Source organism: Talpa europaea (genome assembly GCF_964194135.1).
Source record: "Talpa europaea genome assembly, chromosome: 1".
NCBI lineage: Eukaryota > Metazoa > Chordata > Mammalia > Eulipotyphla > Talpidae > Talpa > Talpa europaea.
This window is the reverse complement of record NC_140073.1, coordinates 136,022,333-136,036,936: the sequence shown is the minus strand read 5'-3', so window position 1 is coordinate 136,036,936 and position 14,604 is coordinate 136,022,333. Positions and strand designations below refer to the sequence as shown.

The 14,604-nt window shown below is 37.6% G+C and overlaps 1 protein-coding gene across 2 annotated transcripts in view; it reads right to left on the bottom strand.

Moving 5' to 3' along the window:
- Window positions 1–848: 848 nt before the first annotated feature.
- The window catches only part of CREB1 (cAMP responsive element binding protein 1), a gene marked incomplete at both ends in the record, with an annotated part of 37,170 nt that continues 23,414 nt past the window's right edge, over window positions 849–14,604 (bottom strand). For both annotated transcript variants that reach the window (XM_084250514.1, XM_084250515.1), the window contains one exon: window positions 849–993. In XM_084250514.1, coding sequence (XP_084106640.1) covers window positions 849–993 — 145 coding nt within the window. The remainder of the gene's footprint in view (window positions 994–14,604) is intronic.

Sequence of the window (14,604 nt, the reverse complement as noted above, 5' to 3'; positions counted from 1 at the left end):
TACTAATGAGCATCTTTTTTTAAACTAGGAATTTAGTACTAACTAAAACAAGCTTAGTACTTTTATTTACTTCAGTTTAATTTAAAATTCAAATACCATGTTTTTCATCTGTTGTTTACTTCTTTCAATGTATTCAGAAATGTTGAACACATACAGAATTGAATTAATAAGAAGCAACAACTGCCCCATGGAAGAGCTATAGTTAATACAGAATGTTTTTAAGAACCAAGGACAAGTTTTCAGTATTAAAGTAGAGAGTGAGAATGTACATAGAAAACACTCCAAATTCATTCTTAGTTTCTTCAATACCATACTTAAAATTCTCTTTTAGTGGGTATGTATCTTAACAATCGTACATAATTCACAATGAGAATGTGAAAACATGTCAATTTGGCAATCAACACTTCTTCATTGCACCTTACTTACTTTATGCATGCGGCCCACACATTACTTCAGCTCAAGAGGCTGGGGTAATTCTGTCCCTAAGGCAATCAAGGAGCTCAGCACAAACCTTGAAATCGTTAAAAAAAAATTTTTCTTTTCCTCATTTCTCCCATCAATTTACAGGTAAACAAATTATTTCTTCTTGAAGAGGGTGGGGGATGAAAAGCAGAAGTCTCTTCATGATTCCTTGCGCTGAAAATTTCTTGAGGGGAGAAGTGGAGGCAGGTGTTGGAACATTCACAGTTGAATGCAAAAGCACAAATGAATGATATTCTGTAGTTGCTTTCAGGCAGTTTTGCGCATAGAAAAAAAGAAATGTTTAGAAAATAAAATGTTTATTTTGTCTTTGTTTGTGGCCAAGCCAGTCCTTTTTTCACCATAATGGGTGAAAATGAAATCCCAAATTAATCTGATTTGTGGCAGTAAAGGTCTTTAAGTGCTTTTAGCTCCTCAATCAGTGTCTTGTTTTGGTTTTCAAGCACTGCCACTCTGTTTTCTAAACATTTCACATATTCTTTCTTCTTCCTACGACACTCTCTTGCTGCTTCCCTACAAAAGCAAAAGGAAGGCAGGAAAAATTATGAAGCATTTCTCCATAATTTATTTGGGGTTAGAGTACATTTTTTTCTTTTAGAGAACTACCTCAAAGAAAAACATTTTTATATATTACAAATTAGGCATTTGAAAAAATGTACATGACTTGGAAATTGCCTTACAAAAATTTTAATACACCACAGAAGATTGATATTAAAAAAATCCCAAATGTGAAATTACATCAAAAGAGCTGAATGATACTAAGTAAGTTTTACTTTGAAAAACACCCCTTAAATAGAAAAATCTCACATTCCACAGCATTTTAAAGTCTCTAACACAATAATCTCTTGAACAATACTGGGAAAGCTGGATACACACATGAAAAAGAACGACAATAGACCCTCACCTTTTTTTTTTTTAAAAGATTTATTTATTTATTTATACAAGCACTGGGTACAATCAGAAGCCCGGGAGGGTGAGAGAATTCACCAAAGCCAGAGCAGGGAGCAGAACAGGCAGACTGATGAAGTACACTGCTGAGGGGAGCGGCAGGCGCGGCAGGAGAGGTTTGCGAGCCATGTGGGACCCTTGCTGGCGGCGGCCAGGGATCGAATGGGTGCTGCAGAGGCTGAGGGCAGCTTCACAGCCCAGTGCTCAACCGCTGTGCCACCCGGGGAGGTCCCTGGACCCTTAACTTATATACTCAAAAATGGATTAAAGACAAAGAGGTAAGACCTAAAATTATAAAAATTTCTAGGCAGCAAGGGAAAACGTCAAGACAATGTATTTGGCTATGATTTTTAAGCTATGCCATCAAAATAAAAAAATAAACAAGGCCACATTAAATTAAAACACTAAATCAAAGGATACAACAAAGAAAAGGCAACATATGGAATGGGAGAAAATATTTGCAAATCATGTATTTAATAAATTAACATCTAGGATATATAAAGAACTCTTATGGGCATCCCTGGTGGCACAGCGGATTGAGTGCAGCGCTATGAAGCTGTCCACAGCCTCTAGCATGGGTTTGATTCCCAGCCGCCAGGGAGATGCCCACATAGTACGGCAGACCTCTCCTGTCTCGCCCACTGCTCCCCTCAGCAGTGTCTTCAGTCCATCTGCCTGTTCTGCTCCCTGCTCTGTCTCTGGTGGATTCTCTCACCCTCCCGCGCCTCTGGCTTGTACCCCAGTTCTTGTATAAATAAATAAATCTTTAAAAAAAAAAAAAGAAGTCTTATAACTCAATGACAAAATAAACTGATTAAAAATGGGCAAGGATGGGGCCTCCCTGGTGGAGCAAGGGGTTAGGTTAAGTCTCAGCACTGTGAAGCTATCTAGCCACTGTAGCAAGAGTTCGATCCCTGGGAGCTAACCCGTATGGCACAGCAGACATCTCCTGTCTTGCTTGCTGCTCCCCTCAGCAGTTTATTTCAGTAGATCTGCCTGTTCTGCTCCCCACTCTGTTTCTGGTGAATTCTCTCACCCCAGCTCCCCTGGCCTTCAGTACCCTAGTTCTTGCATGCATGCATGCATAAATAAATAAAACAAATCTTTAAAAAGAAAACACAATTAAAAATAATTGTTTAAAAAATCTAATAGAGGGTCTCCCTGGTGGCACAAGGGGTTAAGACACAACCTATGAAGCTATCCGCAGCCACTGCAGCATGAGTTTGATCCCTGGCCAGGGAGTAACCCACATGGCGCAGCAGACCTCTCCTGACTCACCCATTGCTCCCATCTCTGCCTCTGGTGAATCCTCTCACCCACTACACCTCTGGCTGGTACCCCAGTTCTTGTATGCATAAATAAAGAAATCTTTGAAAAAAATAAAAAATCTAATAGATTAAATTTTTTTGGGCAAGCTATTAAGTCTAAATTAGAAAGCTGTAATATATAGATAGTGGAAACATCTTATTCTTTAATATCCTTACTCACTAGCACAGGGATTGGTACAAGGCAGATACTCATTAATGAATGAACAAAGTTTAAAGCAAAAATATTTTAAGTCTTTGAAAAAAGTAATTTACTACAGTGGCATTACACCATAGCAATTAAGAATACTGTCTTTGGTGTCAGATTCCTAGGTCTATGTGGTTTTACCTCTTACCAGCTATGTGACCACAGGCAATTTACTTAACTTTAGTTTCCTGACTGTAAGAAGAGAATATTATCTCAAAAGATTTTTAAGGAACCACATGCAAAAAAATGAAACTAGACCACTACCTTTCACCATGCACAAAAATCGACTCAAAATGGATAAGAGAATTGGACATAAGACCTGAAACCATAAAATATATAGAAGAAAATATAGGTAAAACACTACAAGACATATATCGCAATAACATCTTTATAGACTCATCACCCAAAGCAAAGAAAATCAAGGAAAACATAAACAGCTGGGATTACATCAAACTGAAAAGCTTCTGCACAGCATAAGAGACATTAACCAACACAGAGAGACACCCCACTGACTGGGAAAAGAATCTTTGCACTCCAGTCAGCTGATAAGAGACTGATCACAAAGATACACAAAGAACTCACAGGACTCAACAAAAACAAAATAAACAATCCAGTCAAGAAATGGGCAGAAGAACTTGAAAGACATTTCTCTAAAGAAGAAATGCAAATGGCCAACAGGCATATGAAAAAATGTTCAATATCCCTTATAATCAGGGAAATGCAAATTAAAACCACAATGAGATACCACCTTACACCAGTAAGAATGACACATATCCAAATAACAAGCAACAACAAATGTTGGTGAGGATATGGTGAAAAGGAACCCTCCTACATTGCTGGTGGGAGTGCAAACTGGCCCAGCCATTATGGAAAGCTGTCTGGAGGTTCCTCTGTCTCCTAAAAATGGAGCTACCATATGACCTGGCAATTCCACTCCTAGGTATTTACCCAAAGGACACAGAAACATTAATTCAAAAGGGCACCTGCATCCCTATGTTTATAGCAGCACTATTTACAATAGCTAAGGTATGGAAACAACCCAAATGCCCAAAAATAGATGACTGGATCAAGAAGATGTGGTATATACACACAATGGAATATTACTCAGCAATCAAAAGATAAACTCATGCCATTTGCAACAACGTGGATGGAACTAGAAGGAATTATGCTCAGTGAAATAAGCCAGAAGGAAAAAGAAAACTATCGGATGATGCACTTATAGCAGGAATATAGGGGAACCCAATAAGGCATCAGTGTAAAAAAATAATAACAGTACAAAACACAACAAAGCAAAAGTGGACAATTATAAAACAGAGACATACTGCAGGGGAGGAGGAAGGAGAGGGATCAGAGGGAGGAGGGAGGAGCACAGGGGACTAAGGTAATGGTGCACTGGTGAAGGAAACTCTATGGGGACTACACCTGAGGGGGTGGGGAAGCAAATATTGTTTAAAAATGAACAATGATGTAAAAAAAAATTAGTATAAAAAAAGTTTTATAAGGATTAAAGTAGCTAATATATGAAAGTCCGTAAGATAGTACCTGGCATTTTGTAAATGCTAAGTATGTGTTAGTTATTACTTCCAGATAGTTCAAACATTAGTGTAATTCTGTAATGTTTTCATCCCCATGAGCTTACCAGTTCAGGAAAAAAGAAAGCTGCATCTAATGTTATATTATCCCTGATAAACAGATACAGATAATATATGATTCATTGGAGAAAATTTTTTAAAAGATGTATTTAAAACGGCCCAATATTTCACTGAATGGTGAAGAAGACAAGCTAAGAGAGCTATAAGAGTGACTGAAAAGATGAAAGTGGGGTTGAGTCACATCAATCTGGATCTGGTGAATTCTAATAATTTAAAGGGCATGTAGGAGTTATGCATGTATACTTGCAAATCTAAATCAGTAGGGCTGACCAATCTTATTTCCTTTGCTTTCTCCTTTCCATCATCTGAGAAATTAGTCTACATGTGCCCATATGAATGCTGAATCTACATGCCACTTTCCAAAGTTAAACTAATATAATAGTTTAACCCCCAACTTTGTTTCACCAAAATCAGCACACTATAGTGTGCTGTAAGATTAAAAAGTCTCACAATAAACTCCACAAAGAAACAAAAACTAGGTCAACAAAACCTATGTATTTCTTTAATGCAATATGTCTTAGATCCTTTCAATGTGTTAATGTGAACTGAAACGCCCTCTATGTTTCATATCTCCCAAAAAAAATGTATACAATATTTTTGGAGGGGAAACACCAAATAAATTTCAAGTAACTCTGTCTTACAGAAAGATATTCAAGTCAGGTATAATTGAAAATAAGGAAATTTGGATCCAAATTTAATACAGTATAATATACTAGCAGATATCCCCCATATGAACACTCAGGAAACAAATTCAGATCTTGGTATTGACACTAACTAGCTATGTAGCTTTCAGAAGGATCCTTCCTATTTAAGGACTATTTCCTCATCTATTTAGTATACAGAACTAAAAAACATACCCCAAACCAAGATGGTTCACTTTGGATTAAGGAGTAAGCAAAACCAGAGACGGAATGGTATATGTCATTATAAAGCAATGATTTTAATAGATGGGGCAGAGGTATGTCAGGCATTTTCATATTAAAACAAGGATCATCATATTCTGGAGTAGAACACAAAGTTCAAATCTTCAGCTTAGAGAGTATCAAAGATTCTCAAAAATTTCTATTAAATATTTTTAAGAACAAGAAAGAATAAAAGGACCTACCCAGTAGATTGGTCTTAAAATATGGTATGAAGAATAAATTGACCTCTAATGTCTCTTCTAATACAGAAATAGGATTTTATGATTCCAAGCAGTCTATAAGTTCTGAAATTAATGATACACTTTTTTTAGAAAAAAGTTTTCACTTAGGGCCTCCCTAGTGGTGCAGTGAGTTGAGCGTCGCACTGTGAGGCTGTTTGCAGCCTCTGTAGCGTGGGTTTGATTCCCAGCCAGCCAGGGAGAAACCCACATGGCGGGGCAGACCTCTCCTGCCTCACCCACTGCTCCCCTCAGAAGTGTCTTCGGTCCGTCTGCCTGTTCTGCTCCCCGCTCTCTCTCTGGTGAATTCTCTCACCCTCCTGCACCTCTGACTGTACCCCAGCTCTTGTATAAATTAAAAAAAAAAAAAAGTTTTCACTTAAATGTTTCTACATCCTCCTCCATTTACTGAACTTCTTTGCCTCTCTAATGATACTCTTGTTACATTTTCTTTCCTTTTTCAGAATCTTCAATTCTCCTACACAACATACTTTTATTTCACCCTTTTTTTGCCTTTACATTTGTGCAGGTCTTTCTAATCTTCAATTACATGAACTGCATTAATTTTTTTTTTAAAGAGGCATGTATTTTTATTTATTTATTTGTTTGTTTGTTTATACATGCACTGGGTACAGTCAGAAGCGCGGGAGGGTGAGAGAATTCGCCAGAGCCAGAGCGGGGAGCAGAGCAGGCAGAAGGACCGAAGTACACTGCTGAGGGGAGCAGCAGGTGGCAGGAGAGGTCTGTGCGCCATGTGGGACCCTCCTCCGGTGGCCGAGGAGCAGCCGGGGATTGAACCGGTGCCGCAGATGCTGCGGGGAGCTTTGCAACCCAGCGCTCAACCGCTGCGCCACCGGGGAGGCCCCTGAACTGTATTAATTTTAAAATATGTATACTGATCCTGGCTTCTACCCCAGGATAGAGTGTGAATCGAAATGTCATTCCTACCCTTACAATGAAAGTCAAATTCATGAATGCTTTCAAATCCATTAACTTTAATATAAACTATAAATTAAAATTAGTTTAATATAAATTATAGTTTAAAATAGTTAAAATAACAAGTAATAGCAGATTACTGCGAGAGGCGTAGAAGAACTTGCGAATATTCTCCCTGCAAGGTACAGCACAAAGGAAAGATAGGAAACTTAGAATCACAGCTATATTGCTCTGGAAACAACTACCGAACTCAGAAACAAGCTAGGCTCTCTAGTTACTTGAAACCTGTAGTGCACTGAGGGTTTCCACAACTCACAAACCAGCACAATCAACTCTTCACCTAAATTAGAGCAAACATTCTCCATATCCCACACTAAAGGCCATTGACAGGCATATTCATCTCACTTCAGTCTCTACTATCTACGCAACATGCCTGGCTTTCAACTTTACATTATAAACCACATGAAAAGCCAAGAGAAAATACACTCCCAAGAGATGGAGCAACTGTAAGAATCAGATTTAGATATGACACAAATGTTGGAAATATTTGATAGAAAATTTAAAATAACAATAACTGAAATATTAAAGACTATAGAAAAGGTGGATAAACTGAAATATCACATGGGTTATCTCAGCAGAGAAAAGGGGAACTGTGAGAAAGAACTGAATCAAAACGGAGATAAAGAATACCTATGCTATACACTTGAGTAGAACTGACACAGTCCTGCTGACGTCTTGCCCAATGAGATCCATGGTGGGTTTCAATCCTAGGGATTTGTGAGATAATAATAAATTTGTGTTGTTCAAGTCACTAACTCTGTGGTAGTTTGTGAAAGCAATATAAAACGAACAAATGCCCCACTAAAATGTTGTACCTCAGTATTCCTATTCAATATCCTATAGAAATCCTAAACTTTGCAGTAAGGCATGAAAAAGAAAAGCATACAGATAGGAAGGAAGAAATAAAACTGACCATATACGCATAAAACATGAGTGCCTATACAGAAAACCCTGAAGTGTCCACAAAAAAGTTCCCAGAACTAGTAAGTAAATTTAGAACAATTACAGGATAAAATGCTAATGCAGAAGCAAATTTTATTTTTATAAACTGAATATTTAATAAAAAAAATACCATTGATAAAAAAATAAAAAAAAATAAAAAAATAAAAAAAAAATAAAAAAAAAAAAGAAAAGAAAAAAAAAAAAATACCATTGAAAAATGTCCCCCGAGGGAGAAGGGAGGACATAAACAAAGAAAGGAGAGAGCACAGGGTCCATGGTGAGGGATTATGGGTTCTTTGGTGGTGGGCACATTATGGTAACAATGCCTGAAAAGGGTGGGATCCTATACTTCCATTATGGAAATAATGATGCAAACCAATATTAACTTATTAAAATAAATAAATAAAAGTCCCCCTTCAAATGAAAATGCAATCAAAATCAAAAGTATTTAGGTATAAACAATGGAGGGCATATTTTGTTCATAGACTGGAAGAACACAGTATTGTTAAGCTATCATTTATCCTCAATTTCATCTATAAACTAACATAATCCTTATAAAAATTTCAGCAATCTTTGTCATAGGCATTAACAAAATGAATCTAAAAGTTATATGAAAACCATAAAATGAGAATCAAAATAGCCAAAACAATTCCTTAAAATAACAAAGTTGGAGGATGCAACTACCAAATTAAAAACTTACTATGAAGCTACAGTAATCAAGACAGTGACGTATTGGTGAATGGACAGACACAAAGACCAATGATATGATCCAGAGAGCCCAGAAACAAACCCACACAAATATCGTAAATCAATTTTTGACAAAAGTGCAATGGCAATTCCATAGTCTTTAACAAATGGTACTGGGATTAATGGTGATCCATATGAAACAAACAAACCTTGACACATAACTCATACCTTACACAGAAGTTAATTCAGAAGAGATCATATGCCTAAGTTTACAACATAAAACTCTTTAACACTTGATATAAAGCAAATGATCCATGTTTGGTCACTGGGAGCTTTTTTAAGTAGGTTTATGCTGGTGGGAAAGCAAAATTTCCTCTTAGGAAAACACAGTTTGGCACTTTCTTCTAAAATTAAATACATACTAACCTTACACTCAATCAGTTCACTCCTAGATATTTACGCAAGTGAATTGAAAATGCACATAAAACCCTTTATGTAAACAAGTATAACTATATTCATTATCCTACAAAACTGGAAACAACTAAGAACTTCAATGTGAACGGATAAACAAGCCACAGTACATCCATACAACGTAATCAGAAATAAAACTAATGATTCATGAAACATTATCAATGTGTTGTATATACATTTTGCTAAGTGCAAGAAGCTGGACTGAAAAGACTACATATTGTATGATTTCAATTACATGAGATTCTGGAAAAGGCAAAACCATAGGATAAAAAACAGTTCAGTGGTTTCTAGGAACTGGGGGAGGGGGCTGAGTCTTCCAAAAGGTATCACAAGGAATCCTTTTCAGGTTGGTCTAACTGTTCCATACGGTAGTGTGGTAGGTAGGTAAATAACACTATATATATGTAAAAACTTATAGAACTACACATCAAGAGTCAAGTTACCATATGCAAATTTAAAAATAAAAAACAGGATGTCAGGGAAACACAGAATTGAATGAGGATGGTGACAAATCTAAATGCACTACAAATGTATGACATAACCTCACTGAAGAGGATGGAGAAAAATGGAGCAAACCTAAATAACTTTGAAAACGATGCTTTTCCTGGTACCTTAAAGCTAAGAACAAAAAGAACTATACACAAAAACTCTGTTGTAATTGGTAAATTTGTTTCTCAGAGGAGTAAAAGTTTAGTATATTAGAGTTAAATGTATATTAGAGTTAAATGGAAGTAAGTTTCTGACAAAGAAATAAATTACAAATATACAAAGGTGGAAAGGCCTTAGAACTCCGTGGTAACAGAGCAGAGGCAGGGATATCAATAATATGAATTTTTACTTATTATAGTAATATACAGATACAGAACTATAGATGTGGGGCATACATGGGCTAGTATACCCATGTATATTTCCCAGGTCTCTCCTTTTAAGAGGATATAGGATTGAGAAACCTAGAATTTACTGTGTATTTAGCACTCAGTTCTTGATTTCTAAACACAATTTTCCAGTAAAAGGAACCAGGGCTCACTGAAGAAATAGCTGTTTCCAAGGCTAATGCAGAGAAAACACAGATGAGAAGCTGAGCCTGGATAATCTCATAGTGCCAGAGAGTAACGATGTGCTTAAAAAAAAGTGAGCCATGCCAGAAGGACACAGAAAACTACTTAAAGAGTTCTCGATGGCCACAGCTATAACAATTTGAACAACATAAATAGATAATAATGTATTATATCCCAAAGAATAAAGTAGACATCCATAAGTGTGGAAGAGACAGATATTCCTTAGAAGAATTCCAATTAATAAATGTAGAAGGAATAGGGAAAATAGAAATCCCCATTAGATGTCATGGCAATAAATACTGTAGGAAAAATACTGTGAAATTAGTGAGCAAAATTTTAAAGAGAAACGTGGTATTTACATAGTCTCTAAGTATCACCATCCAAACCAACTAAGTGATTTTCACCTGTGTCCTCAAATTCTTTGATACTCTCCTTTTAAGATATGTAATTTTATTGTTTTCCCAGTGAATGTAGTCTTGATTTCATGACTCACTTCTAAAGAATAAAGTATTAACAGAAAAATAGTAACTTTGTAGCAGAGACACAGGGATGCCACTTGAAACAAGTGATCAGTGTTAATGCACGCTGCTAAGTGTTCCATAAGATGTGATAAGACCACCACCCACCTTTGAGGTCTTCCTCCCCCAAATCCATCATAGTAGTCTAATCATAACAAAATATCAGACAAATCCAAATTGAGGGAGGGATATTCTAAAAGAAGCCTGACAAACCAATCTTCAGAAATAACAAGATCACAAAAGACAAGGAGAGAGAAAGTGTCACAGTCTGGAGAGGAGGGGACATGATCATGGATTCTGGGAAAGAAATACAAGTGGATTGGGCCTCCCCTGGTGGCACAGCAGTGGAGCGCTGGGCTGCAAAGCTGCCCGCAGCCTCTGCAGCGCTGGTTCGATCCCTGACCACTGGTGAGGGTCCCACATGACGTGACAGACCTCTCCTGCCGACCGCTGCTCCCCTCAGCAGTGTATTTCATCACTCTGCCTGCTCTGCTCCCTGCTCTGGTGAATTCTCTCACCCTCCCGCACTTCTGACTGTATCCAGTGCTTGTATAAATAAATAAATAAATAAATCTTTAAAAAAAGAAAAAAAAATACAAGTGGATTAACTGAGGAAATCGGAATAAAATGGGTAGTTCAGTTAGTGCTCTACCATAGTATACAATACTATGCTAATTATTATAAACAGTATATGATAACATATTAACTTCTTAGTTTTCATAAATGTTGCCTGGTTATGTAACATGTTAAAATTAGGAGTTGGATACAGAGTATCTGGCACTCTCTACTGTTTTTACAACTCTTCTGTGCTCTAAAATTATTGAAAATAAAAAGTTAACTATATATTAAAAATATATTATTTATCTTCACACATACATATTAAGGTGAAAAATTATACCCTGGAGTTTAACATTTTAGGTGGCACAATTAGTGATTAAATTTCTGGCTTATGTTTTCCAATGTGCTTATAATGAACATGTTTTACTTATGTAATAAAAGTAAATAAAAGTGGAATCTTAATAAATATACTCTTTGGTGACCTGATTTTTCCCACTATGAACATCTCATGTCAAAAACATCTTCATTCTTTTTTTTTTTTTTAAAATACCAATTGTGTGTTTTTTTTTTAAAAAGATTTATTTATTTATTAATTTATACAAGCACAGGGTACAGTCAGAAGCACAGGAGGGCGAGAGAATTCACCAGAGCCAGAGTGGGGAGCAGAACAGGCAGAAGGACCAAAGGACACTGCTGAGGGGAGCAGCGGGCGCAGCAGGAGAGGTCTGCACGCCATGTGGGACCCTCGCTGGTGGCTGGGGATCAAACCGGTGCTGCAGAGATTGCAGGCAGCTTCGCAGCCCAGCGCTCAACCACTGTGCCACCAGGGGAGGCCCAACATCTTCATTCTTAATGGCTGATTATATATCATCGAATGGCTGTATATTAATTTATAATGTATATACTTTGCTTGGAATTTTTCAAATTTTTTTACCCCATTTCTAAGCCATTTTTTAATGAATGTGCTTATTCATATCCTTAACTCAGTTTTCTTCATTAAAATATTTCTAGCTTGTTGTCTGCTTTGCTATCTAAAAAGAGGTTTTTGGGAAAAAAAAAAAGGTTTATGGAGTCTTACTTCGTCATACCCATTTAACCTTTATTACTTCTGCCTTCAGGAAATTATTAAAATCTTCATGCACTCTAAACTATAAGACAAGGATGGTGGTGGGTTGTATTGGTCTCTTAATTTTTTACACACATTCCTACTCCACTGACTTTAGAATTATCCTTGTCTATGTTTTGGCCAACGGTACATGAGTGGACATGATGGTTATCACATTCAAGCAGGTGCTTTGCAAAGCATTACCCTTTCACCTTTGCTACAAAAATGACATGTCTCAAGCAGTGCTCCTTCTTTGGCTGCGAACATGTGAAGGAGAGCTACAGCAGCTGACTAGTAGCTGCTAAAATGTAATGTAAGTGATAATGAAATTTCTGTAGTTTTACTACTGAACTACAAATTATGTAGTTCTTTGTTAATGCAGCAATACATATTTATACAACAACTATCTATATTTTCTTTTTGAACATTTACCACTATCTTCAGTTTTGAATAAATGGCCATTTGGATGGCATAGAATTTTGGGATTACGACTTTTCTCACAAAAAATTTAATTTATATGGGGGTTCTAGGAGCAAAGCCCAGAACAGCCACTGCTGGTATGAAATTCTTTTATATCTCTTGTTTTGTCTTAAAATTGTTTATTTTGCTCAAGTTTCTGAGTAAAATAAACATTCGTGAAGGCATTCCATATTTACTTCTTGGTGCTACATATCTCTAGAACATGACTATGTGTTCAGTTCCAGAGGCTCGGTAGATGTAACAATAGTTACACACTGAATCTGATAAGTAACATACACACAGGCTTTGAAGCCACACTGCAGCGCAAATCTCAGCTCTACTAATTTCTTCTTTTTTTTTTTTTAAAGATTTATTTATTCTAGCACTGGGTACAGTCAGAAGCGCGGGAAGGAGAGAGAATTCAACAGAGCCAGAGTAGGGAGCAGAGCAGGCAGAAGGACCGAAGCACACTGCTGAGGGGAGCAGCAGGCGGCAGGAGAGGTCTGTGCGCCATGTGGGACCCTCCTCCGGTGGCCGGGGAGCAGCCGGGGATCAAACCGGCGCTGCAGAGGCTGCCGGCAGCTTCGCAACCCAGCACTCAACAGCTGCGCCACCGGGGAGGCCCTCAGCTCTACTAATTTCTTTAAAAGGCATGACATTTGCCAAGATAGTTAACTTCTCTCTGAACCACACCTCCTCTGTATACTTTAAGTTCCTACTGACCCTTGTAGGCAGAACTAACTAGGTATAGTGTCTAGTACATACTAGGTTCTTAATAATATCTCAGGAGAAAGGTCAAAGCTAGAATACATAGTCATCAACATATAGGTGATGCCTGAAATACACAGGTATGGATGAAAATTCCAAGGGGTATTTTGAAAAATAAGTAGAAAACCAGGTGAATAAAGTCAAAGAGAGCTTAGGGAAATTAACAGTTAAAGTGTCAAATACTCCAAAAAGGTAAAATGAACTGTAAAGAGAATACTAGACTTGCCAAGTGGGAGTAAATCTATCTATACCTTTTAAAAGATATAACAGTAGTATGGTTGGTCACAGAAGCCAGATTCTAGTGAATGGAAAATGAAAAAGTAGAAGCAGCAAAATCTAATAAAGAGAAAGGGAATTATGGCAGAATCAGTGGGAAGTTTCCCAAGGATGAAACTAAATACAGGGTAGGTATTTTATTAAAGAGTTCACAGTAAGTTAGGTAGCTTCCCTAGGGATCTTAGGCAAACAAAGATTTTGCTAAGCATGTGTGCCCTACACAAACTTGGTTGTATGTGTGTATGAGAGGAGAAAGAATGGGGAGATAATCAAGGTTAATAGAGAAAAAAGGAAACTCAATCTATTAATTGAAGGAGTTTTCACAAATGGGCAGCTCTCTGGGCTGGCCTCATAAGGCAGAGCAGAGTACAGGGCTGCCGCCTCACTGCTGCAATCACACTGGCTGTTAGTCTTTTATGTATAAGGGTGGGGCCTCCCCGGTGGCGAAGCTGCGGGAAGCCTCTGCAGCGCCACTTCCATCCCTGGCCACCGGTGAGGGTCCCACATGGCGCACATACCTCTCCAGCTGCGCCCACTGCTCCGTTCAGCAGTGTATTTTATCGGTCTGCCTGTTCTGCTCCCTGCTCTGGCTGTGGTGAGTTCTCTCACCCTCCCGCGCTTCTGACTGTACCCAGTGTTTGTATAAATAAATAAATAATCTTTAAAAGGGGGGAAAAAAAAAGGGTAAACATTTCTGTTCTGCTGAGCCAAACTACACAGACATGACCTGAAATTCTTCTGTTGTTTTTATAATCAAGAGGATTTATTTTCTCTCGAATTGTTCTTTATTTAGAACTGGTTTCTTTATTAAATGCTACAGTGTCTTAAATTTTACAAGTTGGCCTTTGAGACATCTTAATCAGATTTGCTTCTAATTTTATTTTATTTTATTTTTTAAAGATTTATTTATTTATTTATACAAGCACTGGGTACAGTTAGAAGCGCGGGAGGGTGAGAGAATTCACCAGAGCCAGAGCGGGGAGCAGAGCAGGCAGAAGGACCAAAGTACACTGCTGAGGGGAGCAGCAGGCGG